At 49.6% G+C, this 26,144-nt stretch overlaps 2 protein-coding genes across 9 annotated transcripts; one reads left to right on the plus strand and one right to left on the minus strand.

Annotated features, from left to right (window-relative positions):
• Positions 1 to 4,196: 4,196 nt before the first annotated feature.
• prdx6 (peroxiredoxin 6) lies at positions 4,197 to 12,616 on the minus strand. Its single transcript, XM_015355987.2, has 5 exons — positions 12,432 to 12,616; positions 7,090 to 7,246; positions 5,666 to 5,812; positions 5,425 to 5,571; positions 4,197 to 4,590 (listed from the first exon to the last, which is right to left on the minus strand). The coding sequence occupies exons 1-5, from the start codon at positions 12,521 to 12,523 to the stop codon at positions 4,462 to 4,464; spliced, it is 672 nt and encodes a 223-aa protein (XP_015211473.2). The 5' UTR covers positions 12,524 to 12,616; the 3' UTR covers positions 4,197 to 4,461.
• On the plus strand, positions 11,707 to 25,855 carry plpp6 (phospholipid phosphatase 6). 8 transcript variants are annotated; one of them, XR_011190444.1, is made up of 4 exons: positions 14,464 to 15,218; positions 18,516 to 19,040; positions 19,696 to 19,750; positions 25,603 to 25,855. XR_011190444.1 is itself a non-coding variant. In XM_015356245.2 (3 exons), the coding sequence occupies exons 2-3, from the start codon at positions 14,726 to 14,728 to the stop codon at positions 18,881 to 18,883; spliced, it is 861 nt and encodes a 286-aa protein (XP_015211731.1). In that variant the 5' UTR covers positions 11,707 to 12,072; positions 14,681 to 14,725; the 3' UTR covers positions 18,884 to 25,587. The 8 variants fall into 8 exon arrangements, 1 of the variants encoding a protein (XP_015211731.1); XR_011190443.1 differs by lacking the exon at positions 25,603 to 25,855 and adding an exon at positions 21,267 to 25,586; XM_015356245.2 differs by lacking the exon at positions 25,603 to 25,855 and adding an exon at positions 11,707 to 12,072 and having other exon boundaries at positions 14,681 to 15,218; positions 18,516 to 25,587.
• The last annotated feature ends 289 nt before the right edge of the window (positions 25,856 to 26,144 follow it).

Below are 26,144 nucleotides of genomic sequence, written 5' to 3' on the forward strand. Positions count from 1 at the left end.
GGTTTCCTCTGGCTGAAAATAACCTTTGGATTTTTTGTTTTAAGTTGCAGAAGAGCCTCTCTCTTCCTGTCGTGCATTTCCGAGTCTGCTGGTTTCTCGTGTGCGCACTAATGCAGGTGTTCCCGGTCCTACTGCTGGAGGCCCATGCACACCTGCCAGCTCTTCACTGTCTTATTAACTGCACTGTTTTGAGCTCTTAAACGTATAGGAGCTCAACTTCCCATTACTGCGTTTCCTAAAATAAAATCCCAAACATAAGAGCAGAAAAAAAAAACATGCAAATGTTCCAATCAGGTACGTTTAGACCAATTAAGACTTAATTTAAGTAATTAAGGTCAGCTGGAAAGAAAACAAGAAAATGTGCAAGCCTACAGAGCTACCCATGCACTGATGGATAAATTTAGAGGTTTAAAGAATCAGGCAGTGGAGCAAGCTGCAGTTGAGCTCGGCAGTGTGAGCCTGGCCAGTACCTGGATGGGAGACCTCCTGGGAAAGATAAGGTTGCTGTTGGAAGAGGTGTTAGTGGGACCAGTAGTGTGGTCTATGTGGGTCCTATTGCTCCAATATAGTGACAGGGACACTATACTTTCAAAGGTGCCCCCCTTTGGATGTGACTTAAAACTGAGGTCCTGACTCTCTGTGGTCATTAAAAATACCAGGGCATTTCTCGAAAAGAGTAGGGATGTTACCCTAGTAGCTAATTCCTGGCTAAATTTCCTCATCTGGCCTTTACCAATCATGGCCTCCTAATAAGCCCCATCTATGAATTGACTACATTACTCTGCTCTCCTCCCCACTGATAGCTGGTGTGTGGTGAGCGTTCTGGCGCACTATGGCTGCCGTCGCATCATCCAGGTGGGGCTGCACATTGGTGGTGGTGGAGGGGAGTCCCCATTACCTGTAAAGAGCTATATAAGTGTAAGGGTGATGATGCTGCTGATGATGGTTAATATTAATGTCACATTACACGCAGAAGCCACACTGTACCTGGCTGCAGGGCCTCACTGGTGCCACTAGGGGGCGCTGTGAACTCAAGCCTGTGGAGCAGAACATCGGGTTCCCCAGGGATGAGTTAGTAACAGCCTTCACGTGCAGTCCTCCTCGCTGTTGGGCGGATCTTGGCGGCGAGTTTGAAGGCGAGAGCAGATGTCCGCGGCCATGGGCCTGCAGGGTGAGTGTCTCTGCCAGCTCTTCGCAGGAGCTGCCGCGTTTCGATTCTGGGGCCTGGCAGCCTTCTTCGCAAGGAGAAGTGAGAACGTCTGTCTTCAGCACTGAGGGAAACCCCAGCTGCGTCACGGAGCCCGGGCTCTTCCTGGAAAAGTGCTTCCATTACGGCAGGGAGGCTAGTTCCTGTTTGTGCGCGTGCTCGATTCAGCAACCATGAGCTTTTTGCTTTCCTGCTTTGCGGCTGCAGCCGATGCCCCCCTCCCCCCGCCCCTCTCTGACAGGACAGGCAGGCTCCCAGTCTCCTGAGTCGGCAGATTTTAAAGCCTGGTGCCCCCAGACCCACAGCAGTGCAAATCCCAGTTCGCTTCCACATACCAAACTACGCAGTCATCACAATTCGCTGCAGCTGAGCTCTCCCTCTTGCTCTCCCTGGGGTCTGCCCAGTGTGACAGGTGTCTGAGACCAGATGGCTGGGAGACAGGCATGTCCTGACGCGGCTGTAGCAGAGTCCCACACACAGGAACAGTCGCACACGAGAGATCATTTAGCCCAGTATAGCCAAGCACCAGCAGCCATGTCACCCTGCAACTCACAACTGATAACCCGCTGCAGCCCATCAGTGTGGGCTTGGCCTGTACCTGAATGGGAGGCCTTCTGGGAAAGCTAAGGTTGCTGCTGGAAGAGGTGGCAGTGGGACCAGTAGGGGTCTGTGTGGGTCCTAATGCCCCAGAATAGTGATGGGGGACACTACATTGTAAAAAGGCGCCGTCCTTCGGATGAGATGTCAAACCGAAGTCCTGACTCTCTGTGGTCATTAAAACTCCCAGGGCGTTTCTCGAAAAGAACCCCGATGTCCTGGCCAGTTTTCCCATTACCGATCATATGATAGCTAGTGTGTGGTGAGTATACTGGTGCACTATGGCTGCCGTCGCATCAGGTGGGGCTGCAAATTGTTGGTGGGGGAGGGGTGTCTTCATTCCCTGTAAATTGCTTTGAGTGGAGTGTCCAGAAAAGCGCTATATAAGTATAAGCAATTATTATTATTATTATTATTATTATTATTATTATTAACTGTTGGTTGGATCTTGGAATGTGGTGGGGTTGCCTGTTCCATCCTCCCACAACTCTGTGTGTAAAGAAGTGCTACCTATTCTCAGCTTTAAATGCACTTCCATCTGTGTCCTTAGGTTTGTGTCACACTGCCCATTCCAAAGAAGCCCGCTAGGCTGACAGTCGCTATCTTTGATGATTTTTGAGCACTTGCATTAGGTTCCCTCGCACTCGTCTCTTGATAAAACTGAGAAGGTTCAGTTCCGTCAGCCTGTCATGCGGTGAAGGACTCCACAGCAGGAACACACAACCGCATGTTTCTGCTGGTATGGAGTGGATTAATACACAAAAACAAAGTGCTTAAAAAAATCAACAGGCACACAGGGCTCTTTTCCTAACAATAAACAGACCCCCAGGATGAAACAATTACAGTATCCATGTCTTCCGGGCTCAGGCTGGCAAGCATGAGGAATCCAGAGCGCTCTGGAGAGTCGGCTCCCTGTGCTGGCTCCGGCTCTGGCAGGGAGAGCCAGGGATTTAGCCGATCCTGCTGTTAGGCTCAAGCCTTGGCCAAGGGATGTTTATTATTGTTGTTATTCTCGGAAAGCCCTGCATTTGCTCTCCAAACAGTGATGTCATTCACACATCCCATAATAGTCCCGCTGCTCCAGCTCTTCCTGCATGAGCTCTCCCTCCTGGACGGCAGCACAGCGCCCTCTGCTGGACCAGGAAAGTGCTTTCAGAAGTGCAAACTAGTTAACAGGATATCCTAGTCTGGGCCGTTTCCTTCCAGGTCCTCAAACCCCAGTAAAAATGATTGATGTAGGTGGCTAAACAGCACCCTTCCTCCCCTGACTCCGAGATGACATTGCTTTCACTTGTCAGGCTTTAGAACAGAAACTACTGACTTTTTTACATTGTTCTGCTTATTGAGAAATTAGTGTCCGATTCCCCGAGTGCTATTCAGAGCTGTCTTTCAGTAATAATTATTGCTTACACTTACATAGCACTTTTCTGGACACTCCACTCAAAGTGCTTTACAGGTAATGGGGACTCCCCTCCACCACCACCAGTGTGCAGCCTCCTGTAGAAGTAACATCCGAGTCTCCCCTGGAGTGACCAAGGGCTCTGCAACATCACAGACACTGCCCACCACTCACTTAGGCCTAAAGTGGGGGATGGGACCCCAGGAAACCGTGCACGGCTTTGGCAGCAGATGAATTAACCATGAATACTTTTATTACAAGCGCAGGGGGTCCCTGCTTAACATCTCCAAATATTATGGTCCCCATTAAGGACGTTAAGTGGGGAACCCCTGCTCTACACTTGTCTCCAACACATCTGAAAGATTACAATGGGAGATTTTTTTTTGTTACTGGTGTTTTTTTATTAGATTATTAACATTCCAGGCTTGAAAAAGACTTTTTCACAGGGGCCCCCTTGTGACTCAGCTTGTAAAGGCATTCCACCGAGGGCAAGCTAAGATCTATGAGCACGGGTTCAAGGCTGACTGTGGCCAGGATCCCCCAGGCAGTGGCACAGTGCCACTGGTGGCAGGGTGGGAGGGAAGAGACCCCTGGGGCCTCCCGGGTGCCAGCAGGCTTGTCATGCTGGCAGTGAGGGATGAACCTCCCCTCCAATCAGAGCTGATCCTCTGGTTGTGCTGCCTCTCACTGTGCTGCCTGCGACATGCTAAAAGATGATTGGCTCAAAGGTGGGTGAGTGGGAGGAGTCTTCTCCACTTCCTCTTTCTCCCCATGTGAGGCCACATAAAAAAAAACACAGTGAGCCATTCCCAGGCCGCTGGGTAAACAAACTGGCAAAGATGACTGGCCGTTCCACGTGGAAACAAAGATGCCTTGACTGACAGGCAACAGTGCTATTTTATAAAAGAACACGGGTTTGAGCAAAGGTTTGAACCAAGGGAAGAGAGCAGTCAGCTCTACTGATGCACACACACCAAACAAAACAACTGCAGCTAAGTGCCTTCCTGTGTTTTATTGCAGCTGTGTAACGCTGTTAGTGCAGGACTTTGTCCAGGACTGGGAGGCCCTGGTCTCAGTGTTCAATACTTCAACATGGGAAAGAGGGAGACAGGAAAAAAAAGTTACACAAGGAAAGGGAAGATGAAGGTCACATGGAGAAGGGAGGTGGAAAAGACCAGCACTTTTCCAGAGGGTAGTTGTGTTTCTCTCTCTCTCACTCTTTCTGCGGTTTCTGGGCATAGGGCTCTCTGCTGCCCCCTCATGGCTGGGGCGTGTAGCGCAGGTACTTCTTCCCAGAGGGCAGGTCTTTGGTGAAGACCCCAGCAGGGAAGAGGGTGGCTGCCTCGGCCTCAGGGATGTTGGGCAGAACCATGACGCACTCGCCAGGCTGTGGGACCGAGAGGGAGCCAGAGGTGAGGAAGAGGAGGGGCGAGGGAGTGGGAGAGAGCGGTGTAGCTGCCGACGCGTCGTTTCAAGTTTCACACGCACATTTAATGTTTTCTAAATAGAGTGAATGTTCACAGCGTCTCAGTCTAACATTCTGTAAGACCGGCGATATCCTACCTGTAACAGCCAGTTGATCTATTGCTGTATTTAACATGATCTACTTAACCTTCATTTGGTAACTTTATATCTCTTCTCCTAACTGGTCATGGTGTCTAGCACCTACTCAGAGGCTCGAGGTTTGGCCTGTAGCAGGATATGACTCAGGACCTAGAAGCTAGAACAGAACAGCCCTGGAAACCCAGGGCAAAGGTGCGGTTGTCCACCATGTGGACATGTTTTATCAAGGGCACAGGCAGCAGAAGACTGGGGAGGGACAAAGGCTCGCCTGGGGACTGAACCTCTAGTCTAGTCCACATGTCGCTGGCTTCTGTGCTTTATCCACTGGGGAGGAGGAGGTAACCTCGACTCATGTGCTCCACAAGCCTGTGGGATCTGATCTGGGCTGCGCTTTCAGGCACCGACGCTGTGGTGTGGCTCAGGAGCAGGGCTGGATGGGCGTGCCGGGGGAGAGAAACAACGCAGCACAACAGCGCAAGACTGAGGCCTGTCCTCGTGCACCTCTGCAGGGGTCAGAGTGGTGAGAGGAGTCCCAGCTGCCACAATCTAGACTGGGGAGGCTGTAAAAGAGAGCAAATTCTGCTGCTGGGGGCTGTGAGAACCGGTGTTGTCCTGGTCCTCCTGTCTCGTCAGCAGGGGGTTCTGGGACTGCACTGACCTTCCAGTCGACGGGTGTGGCCACGCGTTTCTGCGCCGTGAGCTGCAGCGAGTCGATCACGCGCAGGATCTCGTCGAAGTTGCGGCCTGTGGTAGCAGGGTAGAGGACGGACAGCTTCATCTTCTTATCGGGGCCGATCACGAACACCTGGAGGGGCAGGCGGACACACGGAGAGGCACGTGAGCTACGGGGCACTGTGCTGCAACCTGGCGCTGTCACCACGGCGACCGGGACAACTCACGCAGCGCGCAGTCAGGGGCATGCCGTCCTTGTCCCTCTCATCGGGGTCCAGCATGCCGAGCTGCACCGCCAGCTCCCGCTTCGCGTCCGCGATGATGGGGAAAGGCAACTTGGACCCGGGCTGGTCCGTGTTGTAGGCAACAATGTCCTGAGCAAGCGGGAAGGAGGGAGGGAGTGAGCACCGCGCAGTGACCGAGCGAGAAACCAGACCGGCCCCTGTACAAGCCTGATGGAAATTGTGCTGCCCTGAAGATGCCGAAGGAAAGACACCCTAGCACTGCCCTGGCCAGTGCTCAGCACACAAGGCCTCAAGAGTGCAACAACCAAACCCACCACTAGGTGGGGCACGTGCACTAGCTTTCCCACTATTTGTCCTAAATGTCACTTACAGGCACAAATCCCCCAACAATTCCATCTTGTGCATGGGTTGTAAAAGTTTGTATTGCTGTGCTTAATGTTAAAGAGTGGGCTAATACTTCTGACTACTATAAAAATATATAGTTTATAAAGTGGAGGCATCTACATGATGTCTACAAGACGGTCTGAAATAATCAAACCTTACATCTTTGTATTTGTGATGTAGTCTCATTGGCAATGGTCTTGATGCGAGTTTTAGCAACATTCTCCTTTTCAATACATTTTTAAAGTTAGGCTGTGCAACATGTGTCCAATTTGCATAAACTGATCAGATTTGCCACTTTCAGCTCAGGAAGAGGACTGCAGTTCCCCCCACTAAAGCCTGTGGAGCACATTACACTCTGATGACAACAAAGTGACTGACTCCAGCCCGATGTATTCAAAGAGCTTCGCTGGCATGACAGACCAGTTACAGCACTGCCACAGCAGAAGAGAGAACGGCCACGGTAACAGACGATACTGTCAAGCCCAAGAGACACGCCACAGGAGAGTCAGATACACTGCACTGCAGGAATGTCCAGCCCTGGTCTGGACCAGTCCAGTTAGTCTCAGTGGTCAGCTGTTGTTAAAGATGGTCAACACCTGTAAGCTACTGATGAATCTCAAGTGATCTGCTCCACTAAGAGAACTCTGGTCCTCGAGGGCTGAAGAGTACTTAAGACTTAATCTTCACACTGTCATGAAAATAACTTAACAAATCGCCCATTTACTTGATCATAGAAGAACTGCAGTCCGTTTCTCTAGAAACTGGCAAGTCCATGGTGACTTTCAAACCCTGTTGGATCAGGGCTCTCCAGGACCCCAAACAGTACTGCGAGTCTGACTCTCTCCGTTTCTTGGTCTTGAAGATACTGCATTACCTGTTACTGTGGCCATTCTCTGTTGGCGTGATCTGATCTGTCATGTCCACTGAATTCAGTTATGCACTGCTGTATTGGCTGTGTTGGCTTTTGTATGTAACTCTTCCCCCCCAGGTCTTCATGTTAAAAGCTCTGCTTGACAGCGCACCTTGCTCCAGCCCAGGTGATCCTTCACGCTGTCAATGGAGAGGGCGATCATCTTGACATTGCGCTTGGCGAACTCCTCGCTCAGCTTGGCTGCGCGGCCCAGCTCCGTGGTGCACACTGGGGTGTAGTCCCGAGGGTGAGAGAACAGGATTCCCCACCTGCGGGACAGGCGGGACTGAGGACCGCAGTGACGGCGCACCGGAGGTAGGTGCTCACAGGGAAAAGGTCAGATCGGACAGAGACGGTGAAGTTAGAGACAGACAGGAGGGAACGGACGGGGAGAGCTCTTCCCAGAGCAGAGGGGAAATTACAGGAGAGGACTGTGTCACCGCTGGGCTCCAGAACAGCATCCGCACAGCTACCAGCAAGACAGTGGAGAAAGAGAGGGCAGTGAACCCGAGACGGAGAGAGTGCAGATCAACAGTACAGCCCGGCTGTACACAGCTCAGTGTCTTGGGACTGCTTATCAGCGCAGACTCAGCCCTTCGTACACAACAGGCTTATTCATGCTTCCACAGCGGTTGGCAAGATACACGCCCCAGAGACACAACTACGCGATGATACACAGATTCGCACAGCATGGCTGGCCGAGGCTGAAGCTGCCCGATCTGAACAAGGCTAAATTTGGTTTTATCTTGCACACCCACACTTAACGTGACATTATTGCCTACAGATATAAACATTTGCCAGGCCCTGTATCTTGGTGACCTTGTTGCTGCAGAAGCCCCGATGTAGGCATACATGTATACGTTTCTCTGTACCCATTTGTAGATGGGGAGGTGTTGTCTTGGAGATGGAAATCCCCGAGGACTATCGCCATCCCACAATTCCCCTTCGAATTCACTCACGTCACGAGTGAAGCACAGCGTCAGCTCAGCGGCTTACGATTCTGGTCCTGCGGGACCCCTGTGGCCCCAGATCTTTGATGCACCTGGACCCTTCGCCCTCAGTGCCCCCTGGTGACCTGGAACTGATCGGCCTGCTTGGGGAGACTTTTTCTTGCAGCGAGGCCTTGGTTTGAAAGCCAGCCTTGCTGAAGTACAGGGTTTCCAGCAGCTTCAGCACACAGGACTGCAGGCAGCCTCTCCCCAACTGGCTGATTAGGACCTTGCTCCCTTAATATACAAAGAGCCCTTAGCTGTGTGACCAGTTTCGGATGAACACCGTATCCTGCACTGTTCTTTCTTCTGCTGAAGTCCACCTGGGCAGATCTGAGCTCGCACAGCTCAGCCACTCTCGCGCTCGAGCCGTGTTCACACTCCTGCAGGACCGCAGCTGTGGCTCTGCCCTGGCACCCTCGGGTCCCAGCGTGGCAAAGAAGCTGGCAGCCTCAGACTGAGCTTCCCTAGGGCCAAACGGGCCTTTCCAAGGACATGAAAAGTAAAGGAACTGGCCAGAACAATCACACAAACCCGGCCCGATTCAGACTGCAAGCAAGCGTTTACTGGAATTCGGACTGCAAGCAACGTTCAAAAGCCAGATGACTCAACCGACCGCGCACACCGAGGGGGGAAAAAAGGCAGCACAGATTTGGATCTTTGGGCTCTCCTCCGCCCCCGCAGGCCTGTCGGTCAGAGAGACCGAGACGCAGCTCACAGAGGGCGTCCTGCCCTGCGGCCCCTCCCCCCTCTGGTCTGTCCAGGAACCAGCAGACCAGTCCCATGACATCAGGCGCAGGGCCTTCTCTGCTTTAGCGTTCCCTCTCCACATAACTAAAGCCAGTCAAGAGCCACACCAGTGACACGGTTTTCAACAGCATGAGAGAATGAGGTCACTGCGAGAGGAGTGCTGATGAGGCAAAGGCTGGAGGAGAGGTGCTGACTGCTTGGCGATTGAGGCGTGGGACCTAGAATGTCTCACGTACGCACTCAGCCCACAAAGGACACAGAGGTCACAGTCTGTACTACATACTGCTCTCATTCTAGCTGAACTCCAGCCTCACCCCCACCCTCGTTTGAACTCGCGTCGTGTCAGACCTGTACTTCAGGATGGACTTTGGAAACGGCGCCCGCTGTGAATAAAATCTCCCTTAGATCGATCCCACGAACTTCCGCTCTGCACCACGTTCAGATTTCGATTAAATGGGAACAGAACCTTGTGAAATAAACGTTACATGTGATGGGACATTTTCAGAGCAATCAGATATTGTGGGTGGTGGGTATTCAAGCGCTCGCAGGTCTGAGAGTTGGTTAATGGACAGGCAACAGAGAGCACAGGGAAGGGGTGAACCACCTCAAACTGGGGTGACACGATTAGTGAAGTTCCACAGGGACCTGTATCAGAACCTCTTTGTACTTTTTATCGATGTTATAATGTTTATATCACTGTAACACTTAGTAGAATAGTCAGGTTTGCGGATAATGCAAAATAGGTAGATTATCAAACACTAAAACTTGAAAAACATATCCAAAGATGTATATAATCCTAGACTGGGGATATGCAGATAATGTTCAGTGTAGACCAGTGCAGAGCATTACATGCAGGTAGGAAAAACTATACAAACAGGAAACACCGAGGCTACTTCTGAGAAAAACGTAAGAGTTTATGTGGGCCATTTCTATATTCTAGGTACATTGGGGAAGCAATTTTACTAGTGACACTAGTCAGACCTCATTTTGGGTCATGTGTAAAGTTTTGGTGATCACATACCAAAAAAAGATATTCCTGCTCTGGAATTATTCCAGAGAAGAGCAGGGATCTCCAGTCCTGCTCCTGGGGGGACCTGCAGGGTTCATAACACCCTGAGCCAGTTCAACGGGTTTACTGCAGTTAGATGGGCCCAGTCTGTGGTGTTCGAACAACTCCGCTCTCCCAGCTGCACGGTTCTTAAAAAGAACCTTGTGAAACCTGCGCTGACTCAGTGAAACTCGGCTGTACTAGTCTATACTAGGGTTAGAGCACAAAACCACAAAGCTGCATCCACAGCTAATTGCGTAGAGTATAGCGCCAAAACACCGCCAGGACAAAGAGCGCCTTCTGATCGGATTCGGAACTTTAAGAGCTGCCCTGTCAGTCCGCGTCTCTGAACATTTATTTAAATGAGTGTCTAAATACTCCCAGTGAAGATAAAAGCATTCTTTCATTACAATTCCGAGCAGAGAGAGGCCCTAAGGAGCAATGTCTCAAGAGATCTTTCACCATGCTTGAAACGGACTTTCCTCACTACCTCCGCTCACGTCTCGGCGAGAATTTATCCTCGGCTCAAATCAGACACCCCTGAAACAAACCAGTTTAGGCACTGCCGCCCCTTTCAGGTTAATCGCAGCATGTGAAACCACTGCTTGCAGGCACAGCCGAGAGATGGTAATCTGTGAGCCATGTGTGCACTGAATTTGCATGAGTGCTGCCAAAGTCCTGAGCCGCTGTTCTGCTGACTGCGGCGTCTGCACACGTCCCAAGAGACCGGGCCAGGCCTGCTCTCGCCCAGCCAACAGCTGCTGGGCGATGCTGACGGTCTTTTGATTGGCTGTCAAAGCAGAGGTGCAAATGGCACCTCACTCTTTGTGCACTTCCTCTCTCCTACGTACAGTACAGTGTAAATACTTGCCGCCTGCCCACGGCTCTGTGCTCACCTTTCCTAGCTCCCCTCCCTCCTCCCCAGCTGCACCCTTGTAGCTGCCTCCCTAGCTCATTCCTTGGAGCTGAGGGCTGTGTGACAGCGCTGATCTCCAGCCAGTTGTACTGAATACACTGTCCCTTTTATATTCCTTGGCTCATTTCGTCCTTGGTAGAATCTGGCCAGCTCTTCGCTGAGCTGTTTGCTGATGAAACTGAATGCTGCTTTCACTCGCAGGGCACCATGTAAAAAAAAATCTAACATCCAGGTCCATCATACCCAAGCACAGCTTGGACAACAGCTGCCTCACTCACACACACACGTCTGCTCTCAGAGCTGCACAGGCCTCAGCCTCACCGGAGCACAACGAAGAAATGTGTGCACCCAGGTGCGTGGAGACAGAAACTTGGGGTCCTCTCTCTCCCCCTTTTCCCAGCGAGATCTCCGTCTCCAGAGAGAGTTCCTCGGAGCGCCGTGGACAGCGGCTCCTCTTGGTTGTGATGTGGGAACACCGCAAGCACGGTCAGAGGTGAGGGGCGGCCAGCCCCAACTGGGACGTGCTCTCCGAGCCCCGCCGTGTGGCTTGTGGTCACATGCACACCCCGGTCGAGGGGGAGACCACCGCTCAGAGCGACAACTGGGTCAGAGGAAGAGCCGCCCCCCCGGGCCCTGACCGTGAGGGGATCATGGCCACCAGCCTTGGCGGAGCCACAGACATTCGTCCACCAGGGACCGTCTCCAAACTGGCGCCCAACAATTCCGGCAGGACCAGCGCAGGAGTGTCCAGAAGAGGAGCAGTATGGCGCGGGTTAGTTTCGATCACACGCCTGCAGGTTTGCCTGGCCTGGCCTGGCCTGACCTGGCGGGGCACTCTGGAAGCTTCTAGAACAGGGGTTCCTCATTCTGACCCTGGAGAACACACACACACCGCTGTTGTTCATTCCAGCCCAGCTTCGTGACCTCACTGAACTCTCCACTGAACCAGCAGCCCCCCGGGAAACTCGTTTTTCATTACGCGCGGACAGTTCTGCAACGTCTCCCCCAGCGAATAATGAGGGCTAGTAGGTGTATCGTTAATACAACGTTAAACAACAGAACTCTGCGTGCCTGTCGCGGTAGTTATTTTAACATAACACGACGCGTTAGGGAACCGGGTCTTAATTTTCTATTTTACACATAATTTAAAAAGGCCATTTTCAGTTCGTCGTGCCACATAAAGCGGAAGAAATTCTTAGAAACGGGTTACGCGGACGCGTGTTTGCCGCACAAGTTACACAAGTGATGAAGACGATATTTATAAACATCATAAGAGTAGCGAGGCTTTAATAGTATGACGCTGTACAGCTGAACGTCACCACCGCCACCACGGCTTCAAAACCACCAGTGGGAGAAACGTTACCACTTCAGGGACAGATACCTCTATCAAAGGTAATAATAATAACACGGCTTCTGATGTTCGCCTTTCAAGCACCGTCCAGCCCTGGTTCACTGCAGCGCTCGGCCGATCTCGCCCGTCTCCGCTCTCGCCTGCCATGTCTGAAGCGTGGGTGCGAGTGGATTAAGGCGCCACGGTTTAGCACAGCTATTTCTCAACGCGAACAGAAATTATACGATTATCACATAATACACTAAATCAAATAACGAAGTAGAATTGAACAAAAAAAAACAGTTCTAATCCAATAAATTAGCAGCCAAGAACAGTACTGTGCGTAATGTACTGTATAATCTCGCCCGCTGTTCCCGATTAACACACGCTCATACGAAGGCGCAGCTAGAGAGTTACTTACGAGTCGCCCAGAAAATCGTGGAATTTAATCTTGCCGATGGTGGTTTCGGCTTCAAAGTTGGGGAACACGTCCCCCAGCAGGATGCCGGGCATGGCTGCGCTGCTACAGGGAGCGAGCTCGGTCTGCGACTGGGGCAGGAGCGCTGCGCGAGCGTGAGGGCGGCCGCACGGGCCGGGGGGAGGGCGGAACCGAGATCCTTCAGGCGCACGAGCCAGGGGCGGGGCGGGGGACTTTGCTTCTGCAAACAGAGGGGTGGCGCGGGCGGACCGTCAGCGAGGTGTGTTTTAGTGGGCGTTGCCCTGGGCAACATTGGACAGGTAGACCGCCCTGGTCCCGCTGAAAGTATTGGTCATGGTTAAATGACGATTTTTTAAAACCTTTGGAACAATTTCGAACTGACGTGTTCGGTTCAGTAGTTTAGAGATGGAAACTCCAGTATTGTGTAACTCTCAGGGCCCAAGGGTCGTTCCTGAATTTACTGAACCAGTTATATATATATAATTTCACTCGAGTGGTGTCCCAAGTCTTTACACACTCTTGGTCGAAGTGGATCACAGGCGGTTTTGCCCCAGGGTGTCTGGGCAACAGGTGTTTGTCTGATCCTGCTGATCTCTAATAATCCGCCGCCAGATTTATAATAATTATATAATTGCTTACACTTATATAGTCCTGTATAAGTGTAAGCAATTAGCCAGTCCTGTAACCCTGTCTGTAGATGGCTCTGTACTTGAGCTCCAATCAAAATTGAAAAACCTTGGGGTTATATTCGATTCTGGCTTAACGTTCGACCCACATGTACAGCATACTGTCAAAACATCTTTTTTTCACCTTAGAAATATCGCAAGACTACGCCCTATGCTATCATTAACTGTGGCTGAAAAGCTAATCAACATATTTGTATTCTCTCGAATTGACTACTGCAATGCTCTGCTCCCTGGGGTATCTAAATCTAGTCTGAACAAGCTGCAGTATGTCCAAAATTCAGCAGCCAGAATCCTGACCAGGTCTAGTGCAAGTGTTCACATTACTCCTATCCTGGAGTCCTTGCACTGGCTTCCGGTCAAATTCCGCGTAGACTTTAAAATCCTCATGCTCACCTACAAGGCTTTACATGGCTTGGCACCTCAATACCTGTCTGAACTTTTATCGCCCTACTCCCCACCTCGCAACCTCCGCTCTTCAAATTCTGCCCTCCTTACTGTCCCCCAAGCCCGTCTACATTGTATGGGCGACAGGGCCTTCTCCTGCTATGCCCCCAAGCTCTGGAACTCTTTGCCCAAGGATATTAGAGAGTCACCTTCTCTAAACTCCTTCAAATCCAGACTCAAAACCCTCCTTTTCAGAAAAGCCTTTACTTAATTGGTTCCATTCTTCACCCCTCTGCTCTTCTTAATACCATCTTCCACGGTCTCCTCTATTGTTATTGTTGTATTGTTGTAATTATAATTGTGTCCTGTCTTGTGAAATTTTCTTATTTATTGTTGTAGTCTTCTTATTTATTGTTATTGTCATCCTGTAAAGCGCTTTGAGAAGCCACCTTTAAAGGCGCTATATAAAATAAAGTTTATTATTATTATTATTATTATTATTATTATTATTATTATTATTATTATTATATAGCGCTTTTCTGGACACGCCACTCAAAGCGCTTTGCAGGTAATGGGGACTCCCCTCCACCACCACCATGTGCAGCATCCACCTAAATGGATGATTTAGTTTATAACAAAAGGCAGGGTGACACTTGAATATATATATTTGAATACATTTTTCTCTTGCTTGTTCGGCTTTACCCGAATCAGAAGTATATTTTTAATAGAATATTCGTTTTAAAAAATACAATATATTGATCGCTTTCTTTGTGAGATAATGAGTTTATGTATATATTCAAATAATATGGATTACATTCAGTCTATTCACAGCGCTTTGAGCTCAGTGAAGTGGCACAGCGTCACCTGTGTGGCTGCCTGACTTTTTATACCCAAGTATCAAATCCTGGCTGCTGTTTGAGGCACTGTGCTGCGTTTCCGCTGCCCACACTAGCAATGGTCACCGTGGCTTCACTGCTGGTACCGCCAGCCTTTAATGGGGAAGGACTGCGGCAGGTCCTATTTCCCGAAGAGCGTTGCGCTGGGAACAGTAAAGATGGCGTCGTTGTGTCGTTAGGTATAGGAAGTTAAACGCTGTCACTCGTGTCCTGATGAAGTGACGGGAGGGGGAAAATTGTCATCATTGTCTTTTTCCCTCTCCAGTGGGGCTGCAACACCGGCAGACACAGACCGAAGGTAAACAAAACCATGCCTTCGCCAAAAGCAAAAAACAACAGCGGACGCAGCGGTAGCGTACCGGGAATCGGTAACAACGGCCGTTACGAGTTCATGTCTCTAAACCGGACCCCCTCGCCGCACCTGCTGCAGCGGCAGGGCTCGGACCCCACGTCGGCCCGCCTCAGAGCCTCCGAGAGCCCGACCCGTCGACGAGGCTCCGGCTCCTCCAACGCCTCCTCGTCTTCCGCAGCCGGGGGGCCGCCGCTGCCGGAGGAGGACTGTATGCGCCTGAACCCGTCCTTCATCGGCATCGCGCTGAGCTCCCTGCTCGCCATCGACCTGTGGCTGTCCAAGCGCCTGGGGGTGTGCGCCTGCGAGGAGTCGCCCTGGGGCAGCATGCGTCCTCTCATGAAGCTCATCGAGGTCTCCGGCCACGGCATCCCCTGGCTCGCCGGCGCAGCCTACTGCCTGTACAAGAGCGACAGCGCCGCCGGCCAGGAGGTCATGCTGAACCTGCTCCTGGGTGAGTGGGGCAGAGGCGCCCCCCCTTCTCTCGCATCTCGCTTGTGGCCTCACTCACTTGTCTCGGACCCTCGCCAGCCCTCTGCTGTCCGTCACCTTCCACCCGACCTCCTTCCTCCTGTCTCCATCCTCCCATCCTTCCATTAACCCGCCTGGCTCTGTGACTCCCTATCTCCCCCCCCCTCCAGAAGTTGCCCTACCAACTGACTAGCTCGGGTTTACTGTGCAGAAGGGGTTGTAGAAGGTACCCCTGACGTGCATCCAGAATTATATGTGAGTGGGTTTATATGCTGTGCAGATCTTGCATGTATGAGATGGATAACTGGATTGGTCCTGCAACAGATGCACTCTCCTCTCTCCTAGAAATTCTGGAGAGCCAGTAGACATTTATCTGCCTGTCCACACTCCCTAGGGAAGGTACAGTCTGATTTCTAGGGATTTCACTTTAGGATTTGCAAATAGTGTAGCCTAATCAACCCCTTCAAATATTCTGGGAAATGCCTTTCTCAAGCACAGTTGTCTCCAGCACTGGGTACAGTGCGGTGGTTCTGTGGCTAAGGATCTGTGCCTGTGGCTGGAAGGTTGCCGGTTCGTATCCCGCGGCTGGCAGAGGAATCCTACTCCATTGGGCTCCTGAGCAAGGCCCTTACCCCCAACTGCTCCTGGGGTGCTGTATAAATGGCTGACCCTCACTCTGACCCCAAACTGCTCTCCCTGTCTGTGTCTCATGGAGAGCGAGTTGGGGTATGTGAAAAGACAAATTCCTAATACAAGAAATTGTATACGGCTAATAAAGTGATCTGATCTATGTACAGGTAAGTGAAGACCAGCTGCTTTCTCTGTGCATTATACTGTCTTGTGCCTGTTGCTTATTAGGATAGGCTGTTCTGGATAAAGTGGTTAGAAAATTGATGGATTTCCAAGTGCACAAAGCATAGCTTGATGCACTTCTGGTATTCACTTATACAGCCCCCGTGTGTGAGCTTTTTCTGACGCTAATGCTATAGCTTTCACTTAACACAGCTTACTCAGCCCAGTAGGTCACAGCCCTGCTGTACCGCGATGTGCTGTGTGCTCTGAAGTTCCTGGTGATACCCCTATTTCATTTCACCACGGGTCAGCGAGCAGCCCTGCAGTGAAGGAGCAGCTGTGTCCACAATAGCCCCGATTCGAAGAAATAATGTAACATAAGGTGACAGAGCGGAGCTATTTGTCTTTATTGTCTGGCTGCAGTTAAAGGTCACGCCTCATTTTTAAAGTGTGTCTGTTTGCTGGACGTATACAGCGTGATGATAAGCAGTGTTGATTCCAGCTGCTAGTCTAATTCAGGGGTAATCTGGCACTAGTCCTTGATAGCTGTGGTCATGTAGGCTTTGAAGGTCACTTTGAATTCGTTTTTAGCCAGGAGTCTGCAAGGACTTGGAGCACATTGGAGTTTTGACCAATATAGTGAGGTTTTTGGTTCAGAGATGGACACTCCTGACCTAACCGGTCCTTGAAGGCCTTATGGTGCAGGTGCTTTAACTTCCATTGAGATCTAAACCACCTGCTTCTGAAGTCACCATATTGTCCCAGCTGTCGGGAAGTTGATGATTTGCAGGTGACCCTTAAAACAAACCCACCAGGGTTGACCGCCCCAGGTTAATTTATAAGATTAAAATGGAACTCGCTGCCACTGATGCGTAGAACCTGCTCAGGCACGCTGAACAGTAAATGTGCTGCAGTACTAGAAGTGCTGAAATGCTAGCAGTCAAAATTGTATTGTAGTTGCACTTATCTATTGGGCTTTATAATAGTGCAAGTCACATCTGCTGAGCAAACGAGTACACGCTGTAGAGCAGCTCAGTGAGGCATGCCAGGCAGGCCACTCCAGACCATGACCGATAAAGCCTGGAGCTCCCAGACTCCCCGCAGGGCCAGTGGCTCCCTAGTAATACTCTCCAGGTCTGACATGACCAGGGATTTAACAAACAGGAGGGGCATCAGTACCGCCTCCCGCCAGCTCCGGTGCCCCTGCTCAGATCCCCCCCCATACGGTCAAGAAGAAGCCCCTTGTTCGTGTTTCAGCACGGGCCTGACACGGCGATTGGCAGGAACGGAGATTGTCCTCTGCCTTTAAATTCCTGCGCGGGTGCCGGCCAGCAGCAGTCGGCCATGTGTCTCAGACAGAGCTCTCGGTTCACAAGCTGCAGCCTTGTGATTAAAGAGCAACGGTTACGATTCTGGGACGTTTCTTGGAGTTTGGGCGTTTTCCCATAGGTGATAATTTTTTTGTTGTTTTTGGACTTTGAAGTCTGCATCCAAGCCAAGTTTAGAACAGTGGTGTGAAGGACATTGGGATACTCCCTGTAAAGCATCATAAAGGAGAGATAGCTTCCCACATAAAATGAAGACGAAAAGCGTCAGGCAGCAAGGTACTCATTTGTTAAGACGACACTTATCCGTGCTTATACAGACACGAGCTAGGGAGAAGGAGTGTCCTGGCACTGATGTTAAATCTCTGGAGTCGATCAGAGCAGCTCTACCCAGTGTAGCTCACGGAGAACGTCTGGCTGCTTGCGAGGGGGGGCGGTCAGGAGCTGGGGAGTCTGAAATGGGGACGCAGTGGCAGGTGCACACCTAGCTGAATAAGTGGGCCACTGCACAGCGTCGGAGCTTTTATGCCCGTAAGAGATGCTGCTCTGAGCTATCAGCAGCTTGCCAAGTACCGTTTGTTTTCTGTGAAATGTATTGGTGTGTTTATGAAGGCACCAGTGTGAATGCAGTGTTTTGGACTGTAAAAAGATGTTATTTTGCACCTACCCACATGAAACTGCACATTACATCACTGGCTGGGCTTTATGATGATGATATCTATAAATCAAAGCGCTGAGCAGAGATGTTTATTTCCGTAAGCATTTGGAGAGCCAGCTGCCTACACAAAGGGTTGATTCAGATCAGTGCGAAAACCCAGATGAAACATTTCGGGTGGCAGTGGCTGGATCCGATCTTTATTGAAATGCAGAACACTGCACCCGGCTCGCTGCAGGTTTCACTTCACAGGGCAAACACTGGGCGTTGCCAAAACTGTTCCTCTCTTTTTAAAAGGGGAGCCCAGTGTTTGACTTGATGGTGAGCATGGTTGTGTGTGTCGTGCTTTCACGTGTCCACAGAGAAGCGTGCCGTGTGTATGTGACGAATAGACACTGAAGTACAGCTAGTCCCAGTCAGGCTGCAGCACCTAAAGCCCGAATTGGGTCAGGTGGATGCTGGGGGGTGTGCCTGCAAGTGACCGGTCTTCTGTCTCTCCTCTCGGCAGCCCTGGTCCTTGACGTCATTCTGGTGGGCACGGTGAAGGCCGTGGTCCGGCGGCGCCGACCCGCGCACAACCGCATGGACATGTTCGCCACCTTCTCCGTGGACCGCTACTCCTTCCCCTCGGGCCACGCCACCCGCGCCGCCATGTGCGCCCGCTTCCTGCTGGCCCACCTGGTGCTGGCGGCGCCGCTGCGGGTCCTGGTGCTGCTGTGGGCCACGCTGGTCGGGCTTTCTCGGGTCATGCTGGGCCGGCACAACGTCACGGACGTGGCCTTCGGGTTCGGCATGGGGTACTGCCAGTACAACCTGGTGGAGGCGCTGTGGGTCTCCCCCGCTGGGCTGCAGAGCACACTGGGACTGTGGGGCTGAGCAGGAGAAGGAAGGGGGGAGAGGGGTGGGGAAAGGGATGGGTAGAGATGGGAAACAAGAGGCTGGAGAGGAAGAGGTTCAGCGCACCATGGTGGTGTCAGCGCTTGCCTCAAGTCTGAACGGAACACACCTGGTATTAAGGTTTGGTGGTGCCAAGGTGGGATTTTTACTGTGCTCATTCCAATTTTCCTGTAAATCTACATATAGTCCAGGTCTCTAAGTCAAAAGATGTGCCTGTTTTGTGTGCATGATGGAGCGGGGATATGTTTGTTGGGCTTGAGGTGATCGGACCAGGGAGTGTATATGTACCCAGATGATGGAGAGAAGGGCTTATCCACTTGTTCGCTGGGATAACTTCATTCGGATAAGGAGAGAAGGGTTCATCCACTTGTTCGCTGGGATAACTTCATTCGGATGAGGGGGAACTGTAGTAATTCGTTCTTCGCGGTTCATCACAAGGCACACTCCAGGCCAGCTTTACTCCTCTTCATACCAGAGCTGAGAAGAGAGAGAAATGGACATTCTTGCATCACAAGAGTAATTCGTTTCTCACTTTATCAGAAACATCCGTGATGAGCTCCAGCTGGACTGTAGCTGGCTTTGTGGTGTTTGATCAGAGCTTTAAAACCAAGCGTACCTAAATCAGAGTGAAATAATCAATAAACACTTAGGGCCCCTACCTACATGTTCATTCCCCCTGCCCCCCAACACTACATCCTATTAGACATCTGTTTTTTTAATGTTGCTTAAAGTTGGTTGTCACATTTACAGTGTCTTTGTTTTTTATATGAAGTGGTTCTTTTTTTTCATAGTGAAGACAAACGATGGTTAAACTGAAACGCCAGCTTTTTACTTGTTCAAGTATTGGTAGTCTGTTTTTTTTCCCCTTAGACTCCTAGGGAGGTCAGTATCGATCATGTGCGACATTATTGCAGACTTGTATTTTGATACAACTTTTATCCATTTTAAAATCCTGTAAATGCATTTTATGTTGTAATTATAAATACAATTCCACATACTGTATGCTGTAAGGCAGGGGTCGGCAAACTACGGCCCGCGGGCCAAATGCAGCCCGCTGAACTTTTCTGAGTGGCCCGCAGCTCACTACTGTTTACCGAGATCTGCTGCTCTCTCTCAGCACTAACGGTCAATTGCAGAACAACACCTATTGCACGATGCATTTTACTTTTAGCCTATCAGATGTTACCTTTAGCCTAGGTTACATACGCCTGTTGCTACAGCTGATTCTTACTGTAAATTCATCTGAATTTTTGCTGCTGCGATTGGCTCAGTAACACAAGTGATGTCTAGTGTACGCCATCTTGTTTGAAAGCAGGTAATGATTTCAAACAGTTCTAAAAGAACAAGAGGCTAACTGTAAGGCTTTACATGTAAGATGCTAACTGTAAGGCTTTCCTGCCATCTCTGAAAAAAGAAAGATCGATGCAGAGGGTCGAAAATTCAGTGACAAGCGGTTTAGAAGACTACTTTTGTGTCCCATGGAAAGAAAAGGCAATGTGTCTTATTGCTGTGATTAAAGAATACAACATAAAAAGGCGTTACGAGAAAACATCAGGCTAAGTTTTCGGAATACACAGGAGATGACAGAGGGAAAAATCAGAACAGTTGAAAAAGTCGCTATAGGGGCAGCAGAAACTGTTCAAGAGAAAACTCGAAGAATATGTTGCGGCTGTCCGAGCCAGTTATTGGGTATCACAACTTCTAGCAGCAGCTGGCAAACCCTTCACGGGCGGAGAGTTTATTAACCAGGGTATGCAAGGTCACGGAGGAGATGTGCCCAGAGAAACGCAACCTATTCCTGTCGTTGAGTTTATCGGCTAGATAGAGGATTTCACTCAGGCGACCCAGCAAGGTTAGTAAAAAAAAAAATGTTAGTGGCCCTTGCTCTAAAAAGTTTGCCGACCCCTGCTGTAAGACATTAAAATGTGTCGGGTTCTGTTGGTTCCGGTTCTCATTTGTTGATCTTTTAATGCCTTGCAGTATGTAAACGTGAATAAACACAGATAGTAAATTAAATCAGTCAGCCCACTGGCAGCTGTGGAGCTGCATCAGCGGGAATCTGCTTTCCTCAGCGTGGGTAGGTCCTACGGCCTGTTTCATCATTGGCAATCGGGCACAGAGAATTACTTGCTGTGCTGATGTGTGTAACTGCTCTTCGGCTAGGTTTTGTATTTTAAGAGGAATGTCTTTGCTTTTGAAGTATAGCTGTGATTTTACAACAGGTTCTGCAGCGATTTCCTTTTCCTACAAGGGCCTTGCCAGTGAGGTGCCAATACGAATGTTTAAGTTTTGATTTTCATTTGCAAAGTGCCTTGGGATTGTCCCGAGAGATATGATCTCTTTTTTTTGCACTTTTTTTAAGTGGCTGTTAGTATGCTTGATCCATACTGCTCCAAAGGAAAGCAAGCATTCCAGCTGGTGAAAATATGAAATTGTTAGCGGGATATGGCCAGGTATCGCAGGAGAGAGACAACAGCAAACAGGGCCATAACCAAGCACATTGTGCAGACAGTGCAGCCGAGATGCACGGTTGTGCGTGGGTAGTTTTCGCTGGAACAGCTGTTGACCTTGGGAGGGTCCGCTAGTGACGTGACCCAGGCTCGAACCCGCCATCGTAGAGCTTTGGCAAGAGCCTTTCCAGCTGTTCATCATCCCTGCCACACCGCTGAAGAGTCCGAGTCTGACGGCATGCTGGGAGCCTGCCGGGAGGTGTGGTCTCCCCGCCTCTCGCTAACATCGCTGGTGGCCTGTGGGCCCGTGGCAAGTTCCTGAAGGAGCAGTTGCACTGCCCCTCTAGCCCTGGCTTCACTCTGCCAGGTGTGCCAGCTGTGATCCGCAGCCAGAGGAATCTTGCCAGAGAGCTCAGCCTGCACCCTGAAGCTGGGGGAATCCCGCAAGTGACCCTGGCTGGAATGAGCCATGTCACAGCCAGAGAGCTCAATCTGCACCCCGTCTGAGCACTGCTGCTGGTGGAGACATCTGGGAAAACCCCTATGTTTCTTATTATCTTAAACTTTTCAGGCCAATTAATGATGAGGCTCTTTCGATAATGGTTCAACTACTTTGCATCCCAGAGCACGCGTCCTCCAGGGCTCTTTGCTCTAAACAGGTCAGTGCATTGTAGTGTTTGTCACCAGTTCCTTCCTGCCAGGCCTGGGACAGCGGCAGTAGGGGTGCAGTCGAGGTTCAGCTGTGGAGCACCTTAACATGTACAGTACTGGTCAAGCTGAGTGTGCTCTTCCACAGAGCAGAGGAAGCTGGTGAGCAGAGCTGAGGACAGGACAGGTGGCCGTCAGTGGCTTGCATGGCAGATGCAGTACAATGTGACATGTAAGATAAGGAGTGATAATGCTATTAAATAATCTGCTTTCTTGGAAAATGACTTAACTGCATAGAGAGCTGTGTCAGGGGGTGTGAACTAGAGTGAAACCTTCCTTAATCTGAGATAAAGTAGGAGGGTTTGTGTTTAGAGACCACTTCTTCTTAGTTTCCATCCTGGAGTCTTCCGCCATCTTCTGCTGTAGCTTCTGAGCTTAATTACATTTGATGACCAAACGAATTCCTTTAGTTAGGCCCTTTTCTGCTGTTTTCTGCACAGTGGTTTCAGAATGCTCTCTTTTAGGTTTGTTGTCACCAAGAAATCTAGCTAGCAGATGTGTTGGCTTAATGAATGTTATTCCAATGTGTAATCATGGGTGGGAACTCTGCTACACTTTGCTACACTGTTTCACTACAATTATATAAATAAATAATTCTGTATAACGAAGGTCCCATTCAGGCCAGACCAGAGCAAACGCTAACAAATACTGTAAAGTGTGACCATCTTGATGTTCTAACGTGGGTGTCAGGATCAGCCTACTGTGAATCTGCTAGAACTGCAAGGCAGCTACGTGTCCAGGAATACTTGAGTTCATTTCATAACCATGATTATTTATATGCACTTGAAGTTGTGAAATGGATTGTAAAAAAAAAAAACAGTGACAAAGTCCAGCTCCTCAAATCGCTTCCAGAATGAGAAAGAGTGGGCAGATCCAGCCCTCCCACAATGTGCAGTCTGATTTCTGCACAGTATGTTGTGAAAGAGCCTGATGCCTGGGAACGGTTGATTGAAGTGTTAGGTCAGCCTCATTTCAGGACTTCAGGATTTAGGAAAAGCATGCAGTCTGAGGTTTCCTGTGCTGACTTTACCATGTGCATTGTGAAGATTAGTAGTTTATATGCTACGGACAGCTAGGGAAACTGGTTTAGTAGCTGTGGTTCTTTAATGGTTTGTGAAGCATGGGTGATGTCCAAAATTGCACCCATTGTAGAACGGGGTGCCACTCGCAGTGCCCTGGTGGCCCGAGTCCGCCCTGTGTCAGACCTTCCTTACTGCGCTACTCCACACATGTGGGCTAAGTCGACATGGGCATCCAGGACATTGCTATGAACGTGTTGCATCTTGGTGCACTCACATGTAAATATTTCCAAACAAATACTGACCTGCAATAAGTGAACAGGCACCAATTTGTAATACTGTGATAATAACTCTCGCTGTCGTTGTTAGTGCTTTCCGGGTTGGCCTGTGGGTGGATCCCTTCACATCTCATTATGGTGGTAAGAAGGCAGTGCTGTATCTCCACCAGGTAATGATGCAGGGAATAAGGTCACCTTCCCATCATCCCTTCTGTTCTGGTGGGAAACGTTGAAAAAAAAGGGTCAGTGAACCACCAGCTCTTTTATTTCTCCTTTGAGAAAGGGACTGTATTAAAGTTGATGGCAGCTCTTTAAGAAGAGCCTGATGAATGGCTGGTGTCTTGTCTCCTGTTGTTGTTTTGTTTCCTTCTGGTGTTGGGGAAACCGGGACACTGACCTTGAATAACCTGCCATCTGTGCAGTTGTTCAGCCCTGGTCTTCAGTGCCTCACAGCCCAGCTTTTCCCCCGTGTGGTGTAAATCTCCTGGAATCATGTCACGGCAGGACAGCTGCTTTCACAGCTGTCGAGGGCAGGGAAGCAGTTGAGGGGGGCCCAACTGGACGATGCTTTGGAAATGATCTGGAAGTTGTGCAACGCAGAGCTTGTAACTGCACACACTGTGCAGCTGCCCTCATGATATTATGGTCATTACTGAAAAAGACTCCTCTATATCCCTAGTGTTTTTGGTCAGGATGAACAAGGTGCTGAACGTGTCCCACTGGGCTTCTGGGAATCCGCTGTGTTGCAATCCAGGACGCCATCTGCGAAGCCTGAGATAGATCCGTGTCGAATGAGGACAGTGCAGCTAGAAAGCTGCATCGTCACCTGCAGCTGACTTGTGGTGTTTTTGTTTGAATTGTCTTGTTCCCTGATTGTGGCCAAACCACTGATTTTTACTTTTGGATATCCCATTGCCTTCTTTTTCGTAAGGGGGTGTACATTACACTGTACAGTTGACGCACCTCGGGGCGGAGTGGATCAGTGCTGCAGGTGTTGTCGTCAAGAGGCCCAAGTCGTGGAGATGGAGGTTTGCTCGGGACAGATCTGTGCAGGGTGGCTCACAGGAGCTCAGAAACGATTGGCTGGGGAGAGTGAACACGCCGCTTCTCCTCTGCCTTGCGTGCCAGCTCACTCCAGTCACACCATCCTGGGAAAATGTCTTGAGTACAGATTGGCATTTGATTCCAACCAGCCCTGAAGAGATGGTTTAGCGCGAGGAGTTTGTCTCCTGTCTCTCCAGGCGAGGCAGTGTGTTTCACCTCTTTTACTTTTTCTGTGTTACGTTTTGAACTGAAAGTAATGTAGACAATGGTGGATGTTAATGAAGTTCTTGATTAACTGAATGTGGACTTAGTTCTGTGTGGAGGAAATAAGACCCTGGGAGTATCCCCCATTTATAGTAAACCTGCAATACATGTGAGTTCACCAGCTATAAAAACATAAGCCTACTGTATACTTGTCTGTGTAACTTATTTGCAGCATTTATATGTGTGAAAAAAGATGTGTGAAATTTGTTGTATAAAATGAATATTAATTTTTTTGTTACATCCCAAAGAGACCATATTGTGATTCTTACATATTTTTTAAATAAACAGTGTGTGAAGTTGAAACGGGGTGCTTGTGTGGTATTATTGTAGCTGAGCAGACGGCCGCAAACTCCTGTTATGAAGGCACAGGCTACTGAATGGATGTTATACAACCTGCTGCTGCTTGTGCCCTTTGAGGTGTTATTTCTAAGAAGCCTAAAGAAAAATTTAAAAGAAAAATTATTTTATTCAATGTACAAACTAAGGTCCTGGTTACAGTTCACAAGTTTGAACTATATTTCTGATGTGCAGTGTTGGCTGGTTAGTTGTGATGCTATGTACATGTATTGATAAATACAGATATGTTAGTGGGAATCTGACTTGTTCATTCCAGGTGATTTTACTCTGTAAGGACAATCCCGTTCCTGGTGACTTATTGCCATTCCACAAGCATGAAAGAGGCAATTGCTAATTAGTCTGTTCCCACTTGCTGTGTTAGACACTGTCTGTTGGTCACTGTTTGCTGAATAACAGCTTTTTACAGGGATTCACTTATAAACTCTTTAAATGGTTTAAACAATAACTATACCTTATACTGTAGTTCTTTTCACATGCATTTCAACGACCGGTCACATGCTGAATAATGCATTGGTGAGCACACTTGCTTTCACACTTGAGAAGATGTTTTTTCAAAGTCTGGTCCGTGTGTGTTTCAGGCTGGGTAGACGTGTTCAGAGAAACCATTATGAGAAGTTAGGTCTTCATGCTGTCAGAAAGTGATAATCGCCAAGTACAGGATGCCACTTCCTCTGTTTGAGGTTTGACGGTACTGTGCCCATACAGATTACCATCATCTGCAAATGTAAAACCACTTTCAGCGTCTGAAAGAAAAAAACGTTTTAGCAGTTTCAAATTCTTGCTCAAGGAGGCCTTCAGTTTGGTTATTGATTTCCGTTATTCTCCTATATTCCCACAAACAGGCACTCTGAAAGCTCCCTTCTGCTGAGCATTCCCTTTTTATCCCGACTTCCTGCTCACACTGCAGGATGAGGACTGGACCGGCTCTCATCCCTCCCTTCCCATCACTCTGCTCGCCTCATCCCAACCCACTCCTTCTGCTGTAAGCTTATATCCTCTTCACCCACCCAAAACAGGGGGACATCATTCGGCCCTTATAGCCTCCTACCCTGGTAATTGGTAATTAATTGATCCAAGGATTTCACCCTAGCTTCTTCCCAGAAAAGCCTGCATATCACCT

This window comes from Lepisosteus oculatus, chromosome 9, assembly GCF_040954835.1.
Source record: "Lepisosteus oculatus isolate fLepOcu1 chromosome 9, fLepOcu1.hap2, whole genome shotgun sequence".
Lineage (NCBI taxonomy): Eukaryota > Metazoa > Chordata > Actinopteri > Semionotiformes > Lepisosteidae > Lepisosteus > Lepisosteus oculatus.

What these genes read in the sequence shown, in the direction of transcription:
- prdx6 (XM_015355987.2), bottom strand. Translation starts at nt 12,523, where the DNA reads ATGCCCGGCATCCTGCTGGGGGACGTGTTCCCCAACTTTGAAGCCGAA. An exon ending in TGCCCCTGACTGCGCGCTGC is followed by an intron (nt 5,572 to 5,665) that starts GTGAGTTGTCCC and finishes CTGCCCCTCCAG; the next exon opens with GTGTTCGTGATCGGCCCCGA. An exon ending in CCACACCCGTCGACTGGAAG is followed by an intron (nt 4,591 to 5,424) that starts GTCAGTGCAGTC and finishes TCGGTCCCACAG; the next exon opens with CCTGGCGAGTGCGTCATGGT.
- plpp6 (XM_015356245.2), top strand. Translation starts at nt 14,726, where the DNA reads ATGCCTTCGCCAAAAGCAAAAAACAACAGCGGACGCAGCGGTAGCGTA. An exon ending in CATGCTGAACCTGCTCCTGG is followed by an intron (nt 15,219 to 18,515) that starts GTGAGTGGGGCA and finishes TCCTCTCGGCAG; the next exon opens with CCCTGGTCCTTGACGTCATT.